The sequence below is a fragment of the Polypterus senegalus genome, chromosome 8, assembly GCF_016835505.1.
Source record: "Polypterus senegalus isolate Bchr_013 chromosome 8, ASM1683550v1, whole genome shotgun sequence".
Taxonomy (NCBI): domain Eukaryota; kingdom Metazoa; phylum Chordata; class Cladistia; order Polypteriformes; family Polypteridae; genus Polypterus; species Polypterus senegalus.
In genome coordinates, this window is record NC_053161.1 from 178,691,944 (window position 1) to 178,715,934 (window position 23,991).

The window sequence follows — 23,991 nt, forward strand, 5'->3', positions numbered from 1 at the left end:
AGAAAGATATGGAAGAAGATGATCCACTGTGGCGACCCCTAATGGGAGCAGCTGAAAGAAGAAGAAGAAGAGGAGGAGAAAAAAAATAGTTGCTAATGCAAATGATTGTGCCAGAAAAAATATAATCCTATGACAAAACAAATCTAATTTTGAAAATGCAAAGAAAAATACAACATATAAACCATAGAGGCTCTTACCCTGATATATACACAGTCACGTATACTTCGTGTAAGGGTATCGGCAGCCTTTAAAACAAAGCTGAACTCTGTTTAATCCCCTGTCATAAATGGATCTCCTCAAAAAAATCTCACAAGCTGTTTTGGGTTCTCAGGAACCTAAACGGTGCCTTAACATCAACCAACAGCTCAGCCACTAGGCACATCTTAGCCTGGCGTACCTCGTACAACCACAACCTCAAATCTCTCCGAATGATCGTTCCTCCTCTTGTGGCCACAACTGTACTTATAAAGGCTTCTCAAGCCCCCTGGTCAGCGCGCCTAAACATCGGGAGATACCATTTCGTGTTCTACCGGGGGAATGATACACCGCGAGCAAACATCAAAGTACTGACATTAAAATACACATAATTAAACACTAAATAACAAAATAAAAAACCATTAAAGGTTACTAAGTCACAAGCAGAAATGTTACAGTACACTTATGCTATTAATCCAAAATGGACTCCCTTTTTTGTAAAAAATTGATGTACTTGTATGGAATAATTACAATCCATTCATTCATTATCCAACCGGCTATATCCTAACTACAGGGTCACGGGGGTCTGCCGGAGCCAATCCCAGCCAACACAAGGCACAAGGCAGGAAACAAACCCCAGGCAGGGCGCCAACCCACTGCAGGGCACACACACATACACCACACATCAAGCACACACTACGGACAATTTAGAATCGCTTTGGACTGTGGGAGGAAACGGGAGTACCCGAAGGAAACCCACACAGACACGAGGAGAACCTGGGAAATGAACCCGGGTCTCCTAACTGTGAGACAGCAGCACTACCCACTGTGCCACCATGCCTCCCATGATTAAAATAAAATTAAAAAAAAAAAAAAGATTTCCAAGCATGTCGTCTAATTTTAAGTTGTCTCTAAACAAGTGTACAGATTAAGTTTGGATAGAGTTCATATCATAGGCTGATAGCAAGTAGCGAGCCGCGTACTCATCACAAATTTTAAGAAGATTATAACGAATAACGAGCTGAGTGGGCCGACCTCATCACGTCATTTGTTGAAGGATGCCTGAGCCGGTTTGGAGACCGCATAGAAACACATGTTGTCTTATCCCCAAAAATAATCATTAGGAAATAAAGATATCCACAAAAAAAAAAAAACATTTCTATGCCAATTTTAAAAAAATAATGTCATTTAATTGATGTTGCACGTGTTTTATAATCATAGCCTTTTATTCGGCAACGCGTTTTTCAGGAGTGTCATCTTTGAATATCAGTTAAAGAATCTGAGATTGTATAGGAGGTTATTGTTCACTTACTCGTATGTTTTGAACGTATTTACACAAGATGGTTGAAATAATAAACCTTTAAGGCGATCTCAAGTATTGAGGTTTACTTAAAAGAGAAAAAAAATAAAAGATGTTTAAATGATGGGAAACTGGAATTTATAAAAGGTTTAGCAGCACCACAGCATTTATTATTTGTTGAAAACACACGGTGCCCTCCATAATGTTGAGGACAAACAGACATTTCTCCATGATTTCCCAGTCTGCTCCACAGTTACAAATCACAGACATTGTGATTAAAGTGCACACTACAGACTGTCATTTAAGGGTCTTTGCAGACATTTTGGTCACACAGCACTGTTTCCACACGGTCCCCCCATTTCAGGGCACCATAATGTTTGGCACACAGCAATGGCAGGTTTATTAAAGCCACTATCACATTTAGGACTTTGTCACATATCCCAGCATGCAATGACTGCTTGATGTCTGCGATTCACAGATGTCACCGGGTGCTGAGGGTCTTCTCTGGTGATGCTGTGCCAGGCCTCTAATGCAGCCATCTTCAGCTCCTGCTTGTCCTCTTAGGTTCTCTCTTCAGTATATGGAAGGCCTGCTCAATTGGATTTAAATCGGGCGACTGGTTTGGCCATTCAAGAATTTTTTTTAACTTCGACAAACTCCTGTGTGACCTCAGCAGTACGTTTGGCTCATTACCTTATTATAGGAGGACGTGCCGTCCAGCGAGTTTGGAGGCCTTTACTGGAACTTGAGCAGATTGGATGTTTTCTCTACACCTCAGAATTCATTTTTTGCCATCAGCAGTTCCATCATCAGTGAAGAGAAGTGTGCCAGGACTTGGGGCAGCCATACATGCCCACCACATAACACCCCCAGCACCGTCATGTTTAACAGATGAGGTGGTCTGCTTTAGATCTTGGGCAGTTCCTCTTCGTCGCCACACTCTTCTCTCACCATCACTCTGATCAAGTTCATGTTTGTCTCATCTGCCCACAAGACCTTTTCCCAGAATTCTGCAGGCTCTTTAAAGTTCTTTTTCACAAACTGTTATCTGGCCATCCTGTTCTTTTGTGGTCTCCATCTTGCAGTGTATCCTCTGTTGTTCTGTTCATGAAGTCTTCTGCTGATAGTCGTCTCTGGCACATTCACACCGGCCTCCTGAAGACTGTGTATGATCTATCAGACAGACATTTGAGGCTTTCTCTTGACCACAGTGAGGACTCTTCTACCCCTCAGCAGTGGAGGTCTTCCTTGGCCTACCTGTCCCTTTGTGATCACTGAGCCCACCAGTGTGTTCTTCCTTCTTCATGATATTCCAGACTGTTGATTTTGGTCATCCTAAGGTGCCACTGACATCTAAGCCCATCTTTTTTTTTTTTGTAATGTTACTGTATAACTAATGTGGGTGAACATGGAGTGCATGGTGTACAGTTTCTCTTTTAAGAGAGTCAGTAAATTTCAGTGTATGTTTACATGCAATGACAATAAGGGCATTCATTCATTCATTCATTCATTCTTGTTTATCCACCTCATGATTAACTTTCATTGGCAATTGGTCCTCATGTTGACCAATGGCAACTCCAGACTCCAAATTGTAGAAGCAAGTTGATGTATCTTATGAAGCCATGAAACCCACTTGAGTGATCACAAACACCTGGGACACCAGTTGTGCCAAACATTATGGTGCTCTGAAATGGGGGAAATGTGTAGAAAAAGTGTTGTGTCACCAAAATGTCTGCAAAGACCCTTAAATGACAGTCTGCAGTGTGCACTTCAATCACAATGTCTGATTTGTAATTTTAAACTGTGGAGCATTGGGGGAATCAAGGAAATAATGGGTCTTTGTCATGAACATCATGGAAGGCACTGTGTATGAACACACAGAGAGCCACTCTAATCCAAAACAGGACTCAGTCATGATGCTCTTACGTTGGAAAGTTTAAAGAATCTTAAGCCAAAATTCAAACTTAACACAAAGCCTTGAAAGTCAGCTTATTTAGATCTGTCCATCTGCCCACCCATCTTCTAAACCCGCTTATACAGAAAGCTGGAGCCTAGCCCAGCAAGCAGAGCACACAAAGCAGGGCTAATCCCTGGCCAGGGTGCCACACAGACATCAGGGGACGAGGCACCAATGCCTTCCCTAACCTGGAAACTGGAGCCCCAAAATCTCATACATGGACATTGGGAGAACATACAAAGTCCACGAACGGAGCACCCAAGATATGAGCGCCAGTGTCTGTCTTGCAATGCAACAGCACTCTGTGCCACAGTTTAAATCTCCTTGCCGGGTTTTGTAATCTTTGGACATCCCACCTAGGGTGGGGACAATAAGGCATCCTGAACAGGTATTGCCTCCATTTAGTCCATCCATCCATCATGGCATCCCACCCAGTACTCCAATTCTGTCCTCCACCCAACCCACCTCTGGGGCATCTACAGCATGTTCTCCTCATGTCCATATGGGTTTCCTTGGCAATCCACTGACATCCAGATGAGGTGTATTGGCCCTGTTGTACTTTGTGATAGACTGGTGCCCTGACCCATGTTATTCCTGCCTTCTGCTCAATGCTAGCTGGCATAGGCTCCAAATGCCCCGCCTTGGATTTGCGGGATAAGAAATGGATGGAAAGAAATCGAGGTCTGCATATCGGACACCATATCAATAAAAAGTGCTGCACGCCATTGTCACGTCTTGATTTACAATTACAATGACATAGAAGACCCAAAAGACGACTGTTGTATCACCCTGTTACCCCGAAGTCCGTTAAACGATCTCCATTTTATTGACAGGCGCATTTGTAAAGAAACTACCCCGTTATTTATTATTTTTTTTGGGGGCGGGGGAGTTGTTTGGCAGAACAGATCATAGACTGCAGCCAAAAAACTTCGTCATTAATTTGATTTTGTTTAAGGTGCATCAAGATTACCAAATGGGTTTATCAGTGAGTGTCTTTCACTTTACTACAATGTCGGGGGCCGCTCGTCATTGCTCTGCTTGCCCTTGCGTTTAGCCCACCCTGGTCGGCACTGATGTTCTCCACGTGAAGCTCGATTCCTCACGGACTGCCTTAACGGGCGGCTCGGCACCAAGGACTAAATGAACAATGAAACTCATAGAGCTGTTAACACGGAAACTCTGGACCGCACAATGAAAAAAATGATGGGATAATCCTTATCGCGTATGTATGGGAAAGTATAGCGTATGTATGATTTATTTTCACATACGTACGCAATACGGGTAATCCCACAATTTATTTCATTGTACGGTATAGAGCCTCCGTAGCAAGAAATGATCGCCTATGACAGTTAAAAAAAACGCCCGATAATCACAGATGGAGACGAACGGAGACTGAGTAGCGGACGACCAAACTCGACTCGCCAGCTCATGTGCGGTGCGGATTCACAAGGAAAGAAAAAATAGCGCTTGGATCAGACAGGGCTCGACAGAAACTCTCCCTAGTGTTGTTTTTTTTCTTGTTTGTTTAATAAAGACCTCAAACTCCGCAGCACCACCTCCTCTTGTCACGACGCCACGCGCACTGGGAGCATTCGGACTGCCTGCTGGTGACGTCACCTCTCCACGCCCCTTCTTTTCCCAGGCAGATGAAGGCAAAGCTCGCTGCTGATTCGCTGTCCGATATACACTAGGAACTGTGACTTGTCAGGAGCGTGAAGCGGGTGGGTGAGGGGTTGGCAATAGCCGATCTGCGCCACGCATGCGCCAGCTGCATCCTAACTGAACCTTGAGGCACGGTGAGTATTTCAGACCGAGAAAACGGAGAACTGATGGGGTAGAATTGGGCAGCTAGTCAAAAGTAAAGAAAAATAAAAGGGTTTTGAGGGCTCGGGGTGTGGTGTGTAGGTGCTTACCTGGCGCCCTATTCAGGGATTACTCCTACCATGTGCTCAGTATTTGCCGGGATTACTCTGGTTACATGAATCGAGAAGATGGATGGATGAATGGATGGAATCTGAAATAAGAACATGTCAAAATAAAATAAAAAATAAATAAATAAAACCATTATATTCCTTGGTCACCCAACACCCAAAATGATACCTTGGTTATTTTTAAAGGCCAACAACTGCTCAAAGATGCAGGTGGATGAGCCTATGGTGTCCTGATAATGGACTGCCTGTCAGGCCGACAGCAATTTGTGAGACTCAAGGACTGTGTGAATAACACTGGAGGACCATAAGGACCAGTCCTCTCTACTTTTCACGTCACCCTGGGCACCTCAGAGTATAAATGTGACACAAGGTCATGTCGCTTGCAGACATCCTCAGCTGATTCTGCATTTATGGAGTGGTTTGATAAAAGGGTTGAGACAGAGGAGAGGAGTGAGGGAGAGAACTTTAAGAATTGTCTGCAACTTAACATCAGCAAAACCAAAGGGACATTTTATTGACTTTCACCACACCAAGGTGCCTCTGTGTCTGGTCTATTCAGGGAGAAGATATAGTGGTGGTCCACTCCTACAAGTGCTTGGGGGTCCACATCAATGACATGTTGGACTAGTCTCAGAACACAGAGGAAGTATAGAAGAATAGGCAGAGGAGCCTCTCCCTCTTTTTTAAGGAGACTGCTATCCTTTAATGTGGGAGGTGAAATCCTTCATATCTTCTACAAGTCTATGATGGTCAGTGTGATGTCCTGGGCTGGTAACATCACTTTCAAGCAGGGCCCACCAAGTCAACAAGCTGATTAAGAAGGCAGCCACCGCTATGGGACGCTTTCTGGACCCACTGGAGGTGGTAGTGGAAGAAGGCAAAACTGGGTACAATACAATACAATACAATTTATTTTTGTATAGCCCAGAATCACACAAGAAGTGCTGCAATGGGCTTTAACAAGCCCTGCCTCTTGACAGCCCCCCAGCCTTGACTCTCTAAGAAGACAAGGAAAAACTCCCCCAAAAACACACTGGTAGGGAAAAAATGGAAGAAACCTTGGGACAGGCAGTTCGAAAAGACACCTATTATACCATTATGAACAATGAGCACATCCACACACACTACATTTACTTCATTTGCTTTTATCCAAGTCAACTTACAACATTTATAATACAATACTGGTTTTCCAATTGGAGCACAGGCAGGTCAGGTGACTCCCTCAGGGTCACACGGTGGTGGGATTTGAACCCACAACCACTGCACCATCGACTTTCAGCCGATGAATTAAACCACAGAAGTGAGTCAAGACACACAACCGGCGCTCCTTCATACCTACAGCAACACAACTCTCACCTCACTGAAGAGCCTCTATGTCCGGTCTCTAGTCAGGGTGTAGATGTAGAGGTGGTCAACTCCTACAAGTACTTGGGGGTGCACATCAATGAAAAACTGGACTGGTCTCATAACACAGAGGAACAAGAGAAGAAAGGCCAGAGCGCGATCTCTGTTCTTAGGAGACTGAGCTCCTAGTGACATCCTTCACATCTCCTAGAACTTGGTGATGGCCAGTGTGGTCTGCGAAGCTAGATTAGATTATCCATCCATTATCCAACCCCAATATATCCTAACTACAGGGTCACGGGGGTCTGCTGGAGCCAATCCCAGCCAACACAGGGCACAAGGCAGGAGACAAACCCCGGGCAGGGCACCAGCCCACCGCAGGACACACACACACAAACACACTAGGGCCAATTTAGAATCACCAATCCACCTAACCTGCATGTCTTTGGACTGTGGGAGGAAACCCACGCAGACACAAGGAGACCATGCAAAACTCCACGCAAGGAGGACCCGGGCAGCGAACCCGCAGGTCTCCTTACTGAGAGGCAGCAACTGCTGTCCCAGAAGAAAGATGCTGGGTATATAGGGAAAAGAATGTTAAGGATAGAGCTGCCAGGTAAAAGGAAAAGAGGAAGACCTAAGAGGAGGTTTATGGGTGTGACAGAACAGGATGTAGAGGACAGCAAGATTTGGAAGAAGATGATCTACTGTGGCAACCCTTAAGTGGGAGCAGCCAAAAGATACTTTAGTTGTAGTTATGTGTTATAATATAATCATGTTATTTATTTTTTGAAGTTCTGTTAAAAATGACGCTGAGAAAAAAATGTGTTCACTATCGGTCTATAAGTTTGGTTCTTCCTCCATCCAGTAGATGGCAGCAATACACCTTATTTTAGAAGTGGGCTATTTAAAGCTTTCCAGAGTTGAAGCTGACGACGTCACCGGAAGTGGGATGACTCGCCGTGTTTACAGGCGCACGCTGAAGTGGTTGAATCGATTGGCGGGCTGACGGTATCCGACTGTCCGGAAAAAAATAATAAACAAAAGAGAAAGCAACGGTACGTACTGTGTTATAAAGTGAGAGCGAAAGAGGAGTGGAGTAGAGGTCGGAGTGCGCGAGCCCCGCATGAACGTCCTCCTCCTCCGCCTCAGTTGTGCGGTGCGCCGCGGGCTCCGCTCACTCACACGTACGAAGTGGCCGCCCATTAAAGGACGCCGCTTTGTTGCGGTTCTCTACGAATGATGCTTTATACCAAAGATGACCATTTAAGGTTGCCTGCATTTCCCTTTTTTTTTTTTTTTTTTCCTCTATGTCTTTGTATCCGTTTCTCTGTTTGGTTTTCGTGACCCCGGCCCCCTAGTTCGGTCCTAGTTCTGTTTTTATTTCGCTTCGACACACACCGCCTGTCAGTGCTTCGCTTCACGCATGCTCCGCGCCTTTGAACGTGAAGGGCGAGGTGTAAAAAAAAGTGGCCGCTGGTCACGAAGGGCTTTCAGCGCGCATGCAAAGGGTCGGGCATTTCTCGCTGACTCTCTTCTCTGTATACTTATAAAAGATGCTATATAAATATTTATAATTGATATCTATCAGTTAGTCTTTATATCTATTTAAAGGGGATGGTGGTTGTTGTTTGTTGTAATATTTCTGTGTTTACTTTAAAACAAAAAAGCCTTTTGGAAAATAATGCTATCTGTCTGTATCTATTATATAGTGCCTTTCATATCTGTCTATTTATATAGTGCCTTTAGTGATAAGTCAAAGTTGCACCTTTTATTGGCTTAAAAGATTACAGTATGCAAGCTTTCAAGGCAATTCGGTCTCTCTCTCTCTCTATATATATATATATATATATAGTGCCTTTCAAATTTCTCTATCAATCGGTCATATAGTGTCTTTCACCCATTCATCTCTATCTATCGTATATTATCAGTCGTGTAGTGATTTTCCTAACCATTTATCTATCTGCTATGTAGTGTCCTTTACTTTCTATCAATCTTTTATACGGCACCCTTCTACCTATCTGTCCTTCATGTAGTTCCTTTCCTAACCATCAATCTGTGTTTAGTTTATCTTCAGCTAAATCTAAAATTAGTAATTTCAAGCAGTAATAGCCATTATACACACAAGTAATAACTTGCCTAATTTTTTACAGTCACTGTAATGGCATCTTGATAAAAAAAAGATATGAAGACAATTAAAATATTTGCATGCGGTTTATTAACTTCTGAAAATAGAAAAGTCTTTAAGGCACTTGGTAACAAACTATAGTAAGGACTGTGAATGAAGGTTAATAACTGAACCGGCACGCTGTTCCAATATGATAGAAGAAGGCAGAATGGTCTTGGAGAGCTTAATCCACGTGTAGCATTGGTTAAAAGAATATGCAAACACATCATGGAATGTGCTAGACTGGTAGTAATCCATATATGGCAGAGTAAGTGATGAGCAGAACACATAAGTGGCTCAGTGAATGAGCTTAAGAAGTACACTTTGAGGCTTTGTAGGGCTTAGCAGTAAGCCTTAATACAAGTAGCCTCATCGGCACAAATGTGACGTCCACTTTGGTTAAGAACAACCCCTCCAGAGCTCTCCTGTGGCACATCACAAACATTTGTAATAATAAAGTACATTCCTACAAGCATTTTGTAATACACCATCTACTGGAATGACAATTCAGTACTGGTGTCTTCATAGATGCCATCTGGTATGGGATTCATTAAAGGAATGTTAATGTGTGTGATGCGCTATGTGTTAGAATGAAAAATGCAATGCATTTTATTACTGCAAATGTTTATGATGATCAATCTGTTGGAATTATTACGGGTGATATGTAGATTATTTGGGAAAGGGAAGTGCATTTACGACTGAAGCATTGCATTGAATTGTCATTCCAGTAGATGGTGCATTACAAAATGCTTGTAGGAGTGTACTTGATTAGTACAAATGTTTGTGGTGTGCCATCTGTTGGAATGAAAAATGAAATGCATTTTAGTACTGCAAATGTTTATGATGCTCCATCTGTTGGAATTATTACAGGTGATATGTCGATTATTTAGAAAAGGGAAGCACATTTAGGACTGAAGCCAGAAAAGACTTCTATAAGCAAAGAACTTTGGAAATCTGGAACAAACTACAGACTCATGGAGTTGAAGTAGAAACCCCAATGACCTTTAAAGAAGAATGTGAATGAGATGCCGGGACATCTTAGCTATTAGCTAAACAAACAAGAGACAAATGGACTGAATGGTCTTCTCTTGTTTGTCAAATTTCTTACGTTCTTAGGAAAACCGAGAATACAAAATATGATTTTTGAAATTTATGAATCCATTTTTTTTAAACACAAGTGATTAATAATAAAATAAGCAGGTTCTAATGTGAGTCAATGTTTTCTTGCAGGAATAGTATAATGTGCACCTGTAAACAAATTCACAAACCTCGGGGTGTTGCAAGATCAGTAAAAAATGAGTTCACTTGGTTTGGAAATCAAAACCAATTAATTAAAGAAAGAAACTTCTCATCTAGAGGACAAGTCTGATGAACCTTTAAAGTTGGCAATTAGTCAGGAGAAAAGCTGTTCATTACATCTTTTATTACTCCTCGCCAAATGCCAGACGGGGAGCTTCCGCCACAGAAGCCAGTTACAGAATGATCACGGAATAAAAGCAGTTGACATACCAGTGCTAATTAATGCGATTGGTTAAAATACATAAGGTGTTTAAAAGCCGAAATCAAAGCCTTTCTCCATTATGTCCCTGTTCTTCGATATCTCTTAGTTTAGATATCACCCTTGAAAACTCTGCGTATGTGATAACTGTACAGTTTTTTTGTTTACAGGACATCTGCTGAGCTCTTAATCACCCATTTTTGGTTGATGACATCAACCTGCCCTCTGGTAGCGTGCAAGGAAGACCTAATCTGGGTATTTAAAATCCCCAGAGGGCATTGATAAGTAGATCAGGCAACATTCTTTCAGCGTAATGGTGCATCACATGCTCGAGGACAACAGTGCAAATTAAAAGGAAGCATATTTAAAACCGAAGCCAAGGAGCACTTCTTTACGCAAAGAGTTTGTTGGACTCTGAAACAAAACTACCGAGACAGGGAGTTGAAGTAGAAACCTTTGAGAAGAATCTGAGTGAGATGTTGGGCCTGCTTAGCATTATTATTATTAAGGATAAGATTGACTAACACATGGCAAGGACAGGAGTTTAACTGAACAGTCAGAATGGGCTCAGAAGAGGGAGGTCGTGTTTTACTAACAGGCTGGAATTCTATGAGGAGGCAACAAAAGGAAACCACCAGAGTGGTTCAGATGATATTATTTATCTGGACTTTCAGAAAGCATTTGATAAGGTGCCACATGAGAGGTTGGGCATCAAACTAAAAGAAGTGGCAGTTCAGGGTGATGTTTTTAGATGGGTGTATAGTTGGCTCAGACACAGAAAGCAAAGGGTGGTGATGGTGTGAGGAACCTCATCAGAATTGGCCAATGTTAAGAGTGGTGACCAGCTGGTGGCAGTGCTAGGGCCGCTGCTATTTTTAATATTTATAAATGATTTAGGAATATAAGTAACAAGCTGGGTAAGTTTGCAGATGATACATAGATAATTTGGAGTCCATTACATCATTACAGAAGGACTTGGATAGCATACAGTTTTGGGCAGATTTGTGGACGATGAAATTTAATGTTAGTGAATGTAAAGAATTACACATACGAAGTAAAAATGTTAGGTTTGAATACACAATGGGTGGTCTCAATATCGAGAGTACACCTTATGAGAGGATTTAGGAGTCATAGTGGACCTCCAGACAGTGTTCAGGAGCGATTAAGAAGGCTAATAGAATGTCAGGTTATATAGCGCCTTGATGTGTGGAGTACAAGTCACAGTATCATCTGCTCAAGCTTTATAACACACTGGTGAGGCCTCATCTGGAGTCCTGGGTGAAGTTTTGGTCTCCAGGTTACAAAAAGGACATAGCAGCACTAGAAAATGTCCAGAGAAGAGCGACTTGGCTGATTCAGAGACTACAGGGGATGAATTATGAGGAAAGATTAAAAGAGCTGAGCCTTTACCGTTTAAGCAAAGGAAGATCAAGAGGAGACCTAACTGAAGTGTTTAAAATTATGAAGGGAATTAGTACAGTGGATCAAGTTTTAAAATGAGTTCATCAAGAACACGGGGGGCACAGTTGGAAACTTGTTAAGGGTAAATTTCGCACAAACATTAGGAAGTTTTTCTTTAGACAAAGAACGATAGACACTTGGAATAAGCGACCAAGTATTGTGGCGGACAGTAAGACTTTAGGGACTTTCAAAACTCGATGTTGTTTTGGAAGAAATAAGTGTATAGGACTGGCGAGCTTTGGTGTTCTTGTCTGAATTGTTCTAATGTTCTAATTTTGTTTCGCCTGTTGGTTTTTGATTGCCTCGTCTCATTTTGACTCCTTAAATTTTGACCTTTTGCTAGCTGAATGGTCTCCTCTCGTTTGTTAAATTTCTTATGTTTTTTATGTAAGAAAAAAAAAATCACTTTTCAATAAAGCGCTTGCACGTTTACATGAACATTTTTAACCAAATTGACTGATGAATCGAAACATTAATCAGGCAATTAACTGTACTTGGCACAATAGTTGTTAGCTGCAACCCTGAGCAGGCTAAAAATAAACTATCACGAATACAACTAAACTTTGCGGTGGGTTTTGAGTAGTGTTGTTAGTCAGAGGAACAGGAAGTGTATTTCTGACTGAAGCCAAGGAGGATTCTTTATACAAAGAGTCTGTGGGACTCTGGAACAAAACTACCGAGGCAGGAAGTTGAAGCAGAAACTTTGACAACCTTAAAAAAGAACGTGAATGAGATGCCAGGACAGGTTAGCTAGTAGCGAAACACACAAGTGACAAATGGACTGAATGGTCTCCTGTCATATGTCAAGTTTCTAATGTTCTTATGAAAACGGAGAATAAGAAAGTAACAAAAAAAAACATAATTTTTTTGGAATTTATGAAAAGATTTGTCAGACGCAAGTGATTAAAAATAAAAAAGCAGATTCTGATGAGAATCAGTATTTTCTCGCTGGACTAGTATCACATGCACCTGTAAATACATTCACAAACCTTAGTGGTCTTAGGGGAGCCACCCCGATGTTCACAACCAATGAGCATACGGAATCATTTACAAATTGTCGTAGGACGTTACGTTATGGTTTGTCTTTGCCTTGTGGTGTCCAAGTAGACCTCTTGTAAGCCAGGTCTTTGGTCCATGTAAAAACTCACGAGAAGGTCCAGGTAAGAGAAGCTTGACTGATTGGGTGGCAGATTGCTGGCTCAGATGTGTTTGGGGCTTTTCTGATTTTGGTTCATTTTGTTCTGTCTACAGGGCAAATAAAAGGGGGTGAAGTTTACAGTGACAAATGCAGAATGGAAGAGAATCCTCCGAGTGTCCAGTAGCCTCTCCAGATGTCATCATAGTAGCACAAGTAAGTGACTTTAGAAGAGACGACTGATGACACATGAAAACTGAGGTGCTGTGTAGACCAGTATTGCCATCTTGGACATGTGGTGTGGAGGCTAACCGCAGGAGTGCCAGCTTTCAAAGACTGGGCCAATCGGCAGCTTGAAGCCGATCGCTATGCTTAGCCAATCAGAACGAGGAAGACCACTTGCATCCATGTGATTAGCTGGTATGTCTTGTGTAAAACAGACCGAGAGAGGCCTGTCAAGCTGAAGCACACCCATAGATGGCCGGAGAGACTGGCTGCCTGGGGTAAGGCCCTTTATTTTATTTGAGGGGGCAAACATCGAGAGCCAGACCTGCCACTGCCTGCTATGGGCTTGTTTCTGTTGCTGACAATTGGAAGTGTTGGCTGTTGTCAGTAAAGAAAAACTGATGGGTGACAAGTACAAGGTGTTACTATCATTATAATATCCCTAATTGAGAGAAGGCCATCTGTCGAGGAGACTACAACATTGAGGTGCAAGCGGCCCCCACGTAAAACAGTTGACCTGAAGAGAATGTCCGGCTACACCCGAGTGTCCACGTATACCATGGAGAACAAAAGACTTGTGGTCATTAAAGAAGAACTAGACGATGACAGTTATTGGGAGTCTGGGCAACGTCAGACAAAAGAAGAGAATTGTCAAGGGGGGCTGGCAGTCATTAAAGGAGAGCCTGAGCCAACATCCGACACCTGCGACATTGTAAGCCGCGTCAAGTCTGAAGACGTTGAATCAGAATGGGCCTGTCGGCCTGTGCGTCTACATGGGGAGGGAAGTGGAACAGGCGTGACAGAGAGTGAACTGCACTTTGTCCGTCTGAAGAGCGAGTCTTGGGACTGGGATGTGATGAAGACTGAGAGAGCATCGAGTTTAAGGTATTCCAGTGAAGGTAAGAGCTGAAATCGAAAAATCTGGGTAACATGTCATGTGACTGACCTGAAGGGGCCCCCAGCCAATTATTAATTAAAAAGGTATCTTATATGATTGACGCATTCTAAGTTGAAAAGTTAAAAGGTGTGTGGGTTCCTTCCATGGCTTAAAGTTCTATTCCTTTTCCTTGCCTTATTCATTTATTTTTCAGTTTGGGTTATTTCTTATTTTATGATTTCTACAAATTTTTATTTAGCCTTCATCTTTTATTTTTTTGTGAGGCACAGACTTGTTTATGTACTGTTTCTTTAAATGTTCCCTGTCTTTTAGAGGTGGGACCACCCCTTGCATCACTGTTAGACACCACCCCAGACCCACAATTTTAGTAAATAAATCCTTCTTTTATTGCCCTTTTTTCCCTCCCCTTCAAATCAAGGGTTTAAGTAATCCACTCCCTTTTGGGGCAGTTTGATCGTATTTTGTGACTATGGTTTTATGTTTGATTTTTTTTTTTTTTTTTTTTTAAGCTCAAACCCATTTGCTCCGTGTAAACTGAAGCCTGCCAGGTGGGTAGACACCCCGACTGTTGGCGAGTGAACCTTTTCTGGACAGGCTAGCTTGGATTCTGGCCTGCTTTGTGGTAACAGTTTGGAGGCCATTTTGTTTGCTGAATTCACAACTTAACTAGTTTGCTTTTGGTGTTACTGTCTTGTAACCTTGTAGTAGGCACACACTCTTCTGTAAAGCCCAGATTGCCAGAGTGTTGAAGTCCTGGTTAGAACATTAGAACCCTCTAGACCACAGGTGTCGAGCTCCAGTCCTGGAGGGCCGCAGTGGCTGCAGGTTTTCATTCTAACCATCTTCTTCATTAATGACCAGTTTTTGCTGATAATGAACTTCTTTTGCCTTAATTTTCATTAACTTGACTCCACTCTCTTAGTTCTCTTTTTCCTTAATTAGTAGCCAAACAATAATGAGACACAAAACAAGCCTCCACATCACACAATATCTGAAAATTAAGAAGAGTGATGGTCTTGGTAAGGTTGATCTCTCGGGTCACCAAAATATTTTGACGGTGTACTTAGAAAAAACAGAAAAGTCAACAGTTTTAAAAATGTCTGCTGTGGCAGAATGAGAGCAACAACAAGCCAATTAACAGCAAGAATCCACTTCTCATTAAGAGATTGGTTGGAGTTTGAAATCCCAATTTAGCTGGTCATCTGTTGGCTCGTTTCACATCTCATTTCTGTTTGGCTGTCATTTAATGAAAAAGGGAATAAATTCAGAGGGCTGAATCCTTAAACACAGAGCCAATAAAATGAAAAGAAGTGAATTAGCAGTGAAATATGGTCACTAATTAGGAAAAAAGTCAGAATGAAAACCTGCAGCCACTGCGGCCCTCCAGGCCTGGAGTTCGACACCCCTGCTCTAGACGAAAACGAACGGAGCTCGCCAGTCTTATCCACTGATTTCTTTCAAAAAAACATCAAGTCAAGTTTTGAAAGTCCTTGACGTCTTGCTGTCCACCACAGTACTTGGTCGCTTATTCCAAGTGTCGACTTGGTGTTATTTTAGAAGAACCTGGATAGGACTGGCAAGCTTTGTCGGGCTGAATGGCCTTTCCAGATTGTTCTAATGTTCTAATTTTGTTTTGCCTGTTGGTTCTTGATTGCCTCGTCTCCTTCTGATTCCTTGTATTTTGACCTTTTGCTTGCTTTTTGATTTCTTTATCATGCTCCAGACATTTTTGGCTCACAATAATCTTCAAGCACCCTGCATGTCCTCAACACACCTTTTCTGTTTTAGTACTGAACAGATTTTGTTTCCCCAGCGTGCATTTATTTTGATTTAGGTTTTTTGTTGTCTGCGGTGGGCTGGCTTCCTGCCTTGCGCCCTGTGTTGGCTGGGATTGGCTCCAGTAGACCCCTGTGGTTAGGATATAGCAGGGTGGATAATGGATGGATGGTTTTTTGTTGTTTTGTAATTGTTTCATGTTTTTAAGTCATTTTCATTATGTTCGATCCCGGCCAGTACTTTATATATGGTAAGAGGTTGTACAGTCCAACCACAGTGTAGCAAAATGAATGCCCTGTCTGTGAACCAAGCAGCAGCCACAGCACCTGCACTTCAGGACAGGTCATTCACCTGAAGCTAAGCCTGTTCAGGCCCGGCCAGTATGTGAATGGGAAACCATCTTGGAAAAGCTTGAGTTACTGATAGAAGAGATGTTGGTGAGGCCAGCAGGGGCGTTTAAGCTATGGTCTGAATGTGAATCCCAGTGCAGTGACGGTGCATACTGCCTTGTAAACATGGCACTATCCTTCGGATGAGACATTAAACCGAGGACCTGACTCTGTTTGCTCATAAACGATCCCTGGGTATCCTCCTTAAATAGTAGGATGTATCCCGATATCTTGGTAAATTGTCCACCACGGTCGAGTCATTCTGGCCCCCTGATCATCCCCTGTCTCTAATTGTCTCTCTCTCTCTCTCTCACTACCACCTAATAGCTTGTGTGTTGAGTGTACTGGCACAAAAGTAGCTGCCACCCGTCACATCGACCAGGTGGATGCTATACATTAGTGGTGGTTGACGTAGCTCTCCACTCACTAACGCGCTAGTGAAAAAAGTGCTATAGAAATGTAACATTAGAACAGTCTAGACGAGAACAGGCCATTCAGCCCAACAAAGCTCGCCAGTCCTATCCACTTGTTTCCTTCAAGAAAACATTGAGTCGAGTTTTGAAAGTCCCTAACGTCTTACTGTTTACCACACTACTTGGTAACTTATTCCAAGTGTCTATCGTTCTTTGTGTAAAGAAAAACTTCCTAATGTTTGTGCGAAATTTACCCTTAACAAGTTTCCAACTGTGTCCCCGTGTTCTTGATGAACTCATTTTAAAATACAAGTCTCGATCCACTGTACTAATTCCCTTCATAATTTTAAACACTTCAATCATGTCACCTCTTAATCTTCTTTTGCTTAAACTGTAATGGCTCAGCTCTTTTAATCTTTCCTTATAATTCAACCCCTGTAGACCTGGAATCAGCCTAATCGCTCTTCTCTGGACCTTTTCTAGTGCTGCTATGTCCTTTTTGTATCCTGGAGACCAAAACTGCACACAGGACTCCAGATGAGGCCTCACCAGTGCATTATAAAGGTTGAGCAGAACCTCCTTGGACTTGTACTCCACAGATCGTGCTATATAACCTGACATTCTGTTAGCCTTCTTAATGGCTTCTGAACACTGTTGGGAAGTTGATAGCTTGGAGTCCACTTTGACTCCTAAATCCTTCTCATAAGGTGTACTCTCGATTTTTCAACCGCCCATTGTGTATTCAAACCTAATATTTTTACTTCCTATGTGTAATTCTTTACATTTACTGACATTAAATTTCATCTGCCACAAATCTGCCCAAGCCTGTATGCTATCCAGGTCCTTCTGTAATGATATAACGGATTCCAAATTATCTGCTAATCCACCTATCTTGGTATCCTCTGCAAACTTAACCAGCTTGTTACTTATATTCCTATCTAAATCATTTATATATATTAAAAATAGCAGCGGCCCTAGCACTGCCCCCTGCTGGTCACCACTCTTAACATCGGCCAGTTCTGATGAGGTTCCTCGCACCATCACCATCTGCTTCCTGTGTTTCAGCCAATTCTGCACCCATCTAAAAACATCACCCTGAACTCCCACTTCTTTTAACTTGATGCCCAACCTCTCATGTGGCACCTTATCAAATGCTTTCTGAAAGTCCAGATAAATAATATCATAAACTCCACTTTGATCGTATGCTTTTGTTGCAACCTCATAGAATTCCAATGTAAAGATTTTATTAATAATAATAATAATAAATAATATTATTATGTTGGTTTATTATTTAATATTTATTGCTGTCTCTCCGGTAGCAGGACATATTAATTTCCAATCCTTGATACTTGCCTACAGAGTAGTTAGAGGGTCTATATATATGGAGACACCTCTAAGGTCCGATGCTCTTTCTCGACCAATCGGGTCTGCTGATGAAAAGCTCCTGGTGATGTCACCTCTGCGTTGTATCAAATCTCAGTTTTGCTCACATGTCATAACTAGCTGGCCCACCTCCATGCGAGGTGTTTAAGAAGCGTTTGCAGGCCCTCTGGTTGGGTGATGTTGATATCAGCTGTTTAGTAATCTGGGAATTGTAACTCGCTTGTCTTGTTCTGAGCTCTTCACTTTTGTTAATTTTGTTACCTTTTCCTGTGACTTGATTATGTTTACCTTTTTTGTAAGTCACTTTGGATAAAAGGGTCTGCTGGAGCAAATACATGGAGATGTAAATGCAGCTCCTTTCCCTGTACTTTGTGGGAGGTGAGACCACCCTGACTTCACTCTTGCCTTTTATATTCGCTCAGAGAGAGGAACTCCACAGTGGATTGTTGAGTTTCTGGAGAAGCTTGTGAGTATTGCCCTTCTTGTTGCTTTTTGTGTCTGCGCAGTGGTGGCGCTGCTGCCTCGCAGTTAGGAGACCCGGGTTCGCTTCATGGGTCATCCCTGTGTGGAGTTTGCATGTTCTCCCGGTGTCTGCGTGGGTTTCCTCCGGGCGCTCCGGTTTCTTCCCACAGTCCAAAGACATGCAGGTTAGGTGGACTGGCGATTCTGAATTGGCCCTAGTGTGTGCTTGGTGTGTGGGTGTGTTTGTGTGTGTGCTGAGGTGGGTTGGCACCCAGCCCGGGATTGGTTCCTGCCTTGTGCCCTGTGTTGGCTGGGATTGGCCCCAGCAGACCCCCGTGACCCTGTGTTCGGATTCAGCGGGTTGGAAAATGGATGGATGGATGGCTCTTTCATGGACTCAGGTTCAGAATCTTGGGGTTATTTTTGACAGTCAGAAGAGAAAAACAGATTCATTCTGTGGTCAAGTGTTGCTTTTTCCAGCCTCTTTTAGCCAAGAATAATTCCTTTTTTTTATCTCCTATGGATCTTAAGAAAGTTACTCCTGTTTTTCTCTGTTCTCGGCTTGATTACTGTAACTCGTCGTACTCTGGGTTGCAGTTGGTTCAGAATGCTGCTGCTTGTTTTTTGGTTGGGGCATGAAAGTTTGATTCGGTTTTTCAATTTTAGTGTCTCTACTCTGGCTGCCAGTTAGTTTCGGAATTGACTTTAAAATTTTGTTGTTGGTTTTTAAATCTTTACACAGGTTTGCTCCAGCCTTCTTCTTCTTCTTCTTTTGGCTGTTCCCACTAGGGACCGCCACAGCAGATCATCTTCCATAAACCTTCTCTTAGGCCTTCCTCTTTTCTTCTTCCCTGGCAGCTCTATCCTTAACATCCTTCTCCCAATATACCCAGCTTCTCTCCTCTGTACTTGTCCAAATCAACACAATCTTGCCTCTCTGACTTTGTCTTCCAACTGTCCAACTTGAGCTGACCTCTAATGTCCTCATTTCTAATCCTGTCTATCCTTGTCAAGCCCAGTGCTTAACTCGGCCACCTCCAGCTCTGTCTCCTGCTTTCTGGTCAGTGCCGTCTCCACCCTGTATAACATAGCAGGTCTCACTACCATCCTGTAGACCTTCTCTTTCACTCTTGCTGATACCCGTCTGTCACAAATTTCTCCTGACACTCTTCTCCACCCATTCCACCCTGCCTGCACTCTCTTTTTCACCTCTCTTCCACAATCCCCATTACTCTGTACTGTTGATCCCAAGTATTTAAACTAATCCACCTTTGCCAACTCTACTCCCTGCATCCTCACCATTGCACTGACCTCCCACCTCATTCACACACGTATTCTGTCTTGTTCCCTACTGACCTTCATTCCACTCCTTTCTAGAGCCTATCTCCACCTCTCCAGGGTCTCCTCAACCTGCTCCCTACTATCGCTACAGATCACAATGTCATCAGCAACCATCATTGTCCACGGGGTCTCCTGTCTAATCTCGTCTGTCAACCTGTCCATCATCATTGCAAATAAGAAAGGGCTTGGAGCCGATCCCTGATGTAATCCCACCTCCGTCACTCCTACCGCAGACCTCACCACTGTCACACTTCCCTCGTACATATCCTGTACAACTCTTACGTACTTCTCTGCCACTCCCGACTTCCTCATATAATACCACAACTCCTGTCAAGGCACCCTGTCATATGCTTTCTCCAGGTCCACAAAGACGCAATGCAACTCCTTCAGGCCTTCTCTAAACTTCTCCATCAACATCCTGAGAGCAAACATCACATCTGTGGTGCTCTTTCTTGACATGAAACCATACTGCTGCACACTAATCACCACCTCACTTCTTAATTGAGCTTCCACTACTCTTTCCCATAACTTCATGCTGTGGCTCATAAATTTTATCCTCCTGTAGTTACTGGAGTCCTGGACATCCCCCTTATTCTTAAATATCGGCAACAGTACACTTCTTCTCCACTCCTCAGGTATCCTCTCACTTTCCATGATCCCATTAAACAATCTGGTTAAAAACTCCACTGCCATCTCTCCTAAACACCTCCATGCTTCCATAGGTATGTCATCTGGACCAGTGAGCTTTCCATTTTTCATCCTCTTCATAGCTGTCCTTGCTTCCTCCTTGCTGATCCGTTGCAGTTCCTGAATCACTATCTCCACATCATCCAACCTCTCTCTCTCTCATTCTCTTCATTCATCAGCCTCTCAAAGTACTCTTTCCATCTGCTCAACACACTCTCCTCACTTGTGAGTACGTTTCCATCTTTATCCTTTATCACCCTAACCTGCTGCACATCTTACCCAGCTCGGTCCCTCGTGTCTAGCCAATCTGTACACGTCCTTTTCTCCCTCCTTAGTGTCCAACCTTTCATACAACTCATCATACGCCTTTTCTTTAGCCTTTGCCACCTCTCTCTTTACCTTGTGCCTTATCTCCTTGTACTCTTGTCTACTTTCTACATCTCTCTGATTATCCCACTTCTTCTTTGCCATCCTCTTCCTCTTTATACGCTCTTGTATTTCCTCATTCTACCACCAGGTTTCCTTTTCCTCCTTCCTCTGTCCAGATGTCATACCAAGCACCCTTCTTGCTGTCACCCTTACTACATCCCCTGTAGTTTCCCAGCTGTCTGGTAACTCTACACTGCCACCCAGTGCCTGTCTCACCTTCTCCCTAAACTCAACCTTGCAGTCTTCCTTTTTCAACTTCCACCATTTATTCCTTGGCTCTGCCTTCACTCTCTTCCTCTTCTTGATTTCCAACATCATCCTACAGACCACCATCCTATACTGCTTAACTACACTTTTCCCTGCCACCACTTTGCAGTCTTCAATCTCCTTCAGATCAACTCTTCTGCATAGGATGTAATCTACCTGTGTGCATCTTCCATCACTCTTGTACATAACCCTATGTTCCTCCCCCTTTTTAAAATACGTAATCACCACAGCCATGCCCATCCTTTTGGCAAAATCCACTATCCTCTGACCTTCTTCATACCTCTCCGTGACACCATACCTAACATGTCCATTGTAATCTGCTCCAATCATCACTTTCTTTCCCTTTGTTCATCACTTCATCCAGCTCACTAGAGAAATCTTCTTTCTCCCCCACTGCACACCCAACCTCCAATTTCCAGCTTCATAATCATTGCTCTGCCTGACACTCCTTTTACCTCCAAAACAATCTTGACATGCTGTTCCTTCAGAATAATCCCTACTCCATTTCTTCTCCCATCCATACCATGATAGAACGATTTGAATCCACCTCTGATCCACCTGGCCCTACTCCCCTTCCATTTAGTCTCTTGCACGTACAATATATCAACCTTCCCTCTCTTCATCATATCTGCTAACCCTCTCCCCTTACCAGTCATACTGCCATCATTCAACGTTCCTACCCTCAGTTTCACTCTTTACTTTCCTTCTCACCTCCTGCCTCTGGAGACGTCTCTCCCCGCTTCACCTTCTTAGGCCAACAGTAGCCCAATTTCCGCCAGCACCCAGTTAGCTAACAGTACTGGTGGCGGTCGTTGTTAACCCAGGGCTCGACTGATCCGGTATGGAAATTTGTATCGCTGTCTGCATATTGATTTGGCAAAATTTTATACCGGATGCCCTTCCTGACGTAACCCTCACCATTTATCCTGGCTTGGGACCGGCACGAAGAAACAGACAGGTTTGTGCATCCCCTGTGGCTGGGTTGTGGGTTTGCTCCCACCTACCTATCTGAATTGTGTGTTTTACACCAGCCACCCAGAGAGCTTTGACTTACTGCTCAGTTGTCTCTTGTGGTCCCTCGTACTAAGTGCAAAACTAAGGGGGACAGCTGCTGCACCTTGTCTGTAGAATTCTTGACCTTACTACATTAAGGAGTCCCCTTCAATTGAACTGTTTAAAACGAGACTGAAGACACATTTCTGTTCTCTAGATTTCCATGATCTTCGGTAATGCTGGTAGTTCTACCATCTTAGCCAGTGGTTTGTTTCAATTTACACTTGGTATGATTTATATTTTATTGTATTTTATTCTATTTAGTTTTTATTTTATGCTTATTGTATGTGCTGTGTAAAGCACTTTGGCTACAGTGTTGCTACAGATGTTGTATTAAATGTGCTCTATAAATAAATTGAACTGTTACAACCAGATTTCAATTTTTAGTCCTTTGTAGGCCACAGCCTGCAGGTAGCGGTTGGGATGAGCCTTTGTTGGGCAGTCAACTGACATTCCTGGCCAGCTTTGTGGTGCTTCCATGTTTGTGTTTCCGAATTACAATATTATAAGCAGTGAGGGGGTGTAAATAGGTGAATACCCTTCGAAAAGTAGAAGTGACTTGTGCTGTGCTGGGGAACTTTCTTGTTGCGTATTTTAAAAGCGGGTGCTTTGAAGAAACAATGGGGAGAATCTATAAAAAGAAAGCAGTCAAAAGCTCAATAGAGAGTTTTACTTGTGGCTTCCTGAGTTGAGGTTCAGACCTACTTTTGAAGGGAGGTCATTAATGTCTGAGGATTCATTGTTTCATATATTTCACCATTTGGCGTCATGCAATGAAAGACTTTGAAAACCAGTTTGGAGTAAGCATGTGAAAGTCCAAACCCACACCACTCGGGCCTGCCATTATTATCAGGTCTGTTTGTCCCATCTTGGTATGAAGTAAAGCATTTAGAAGACAGAAAAAGAGCTCTGGATAAAGAGGCACTTGGGAGAAACCAGTGAGTCTTTTATTGATTGGTTTCAGAAGAACACTTTACCAGTTTATCATCTGTACTGTTGTTAGTGTTACGCTGGCTCCTCATCTTTGTATTGGGATTGTCTGTATTACGTACTAGCCAAGGTACCAGAGGTTGCCTGGGTATAACAAACGAGGAAAACCGTCATTTGAAAATTCAGCCTGGCTGATCAAAACCAAAGATGAGGCAAGAAGACATACAGTCGTGGCCAAACGTTTGAAGAAGGACCCAAGTGTTACTTTTCACAAAGTTTGCTGCTTCAGTGTTTTTAGATCTTTTTGTCAGATGTTTCTCTGGTATTCTGAAGTAGAATTACAAGTATTTCATTAGTTGCAAAGGCTTTTATTGACAATGACATGAAGTTTATGCACAGGGTCCATATTGGCAGTGTTGGCCCTTCGTTCTTTTTCATCCATCCATCCATTATCCAACCCACTATATCCTAAAGACAGGGTCATGGGGGTCCACTGGAGCCAATCCCAGGAAACAAACACCGGGCAGGGTGCCAGCCCACCACAGAGCTCACACCAAGCACACACTGGTGACAATTCAGAATCGCCAATGCACCTAACCTGCATGTCTTTGGACTGTGAGAGGAAACTTTCTTTTTCAAGACCTCTGAAATTCACCCTGGCAGGCTGTCAATCAACTTCTGGGCCAAATCCTGACTGATGGCAGCCCATTCTTGCATAATCAGTGCTTGGAGTTTGTCAGAATTGGTGGA

General features: G+C 43.0%; 1 protein-coding gene across 1 annotated transcript in view; it reads left to right on the plus strand.

Moving 5' to 3' along the window:
- Nucleotides 1–23,991, plus strand: part of LOC120534731 (zinc finger protein 271-like) — a 58,605-nt gene that overhangs the window by 26,826 nt on the left and 7,788 nt on the right. Inside the window, exon 4 of the mRNA XM_039762315.1 lies at nucleotides 13,626–14,112. Within this exon, the coding sequence (XP_039618249.1) occupies nucleotides 13,626–14,112 (487 nt within the window). The remainder of the gene's footprint in view (nucleotides 1–13,625; nucleotides 14,113–23,991) is intronic.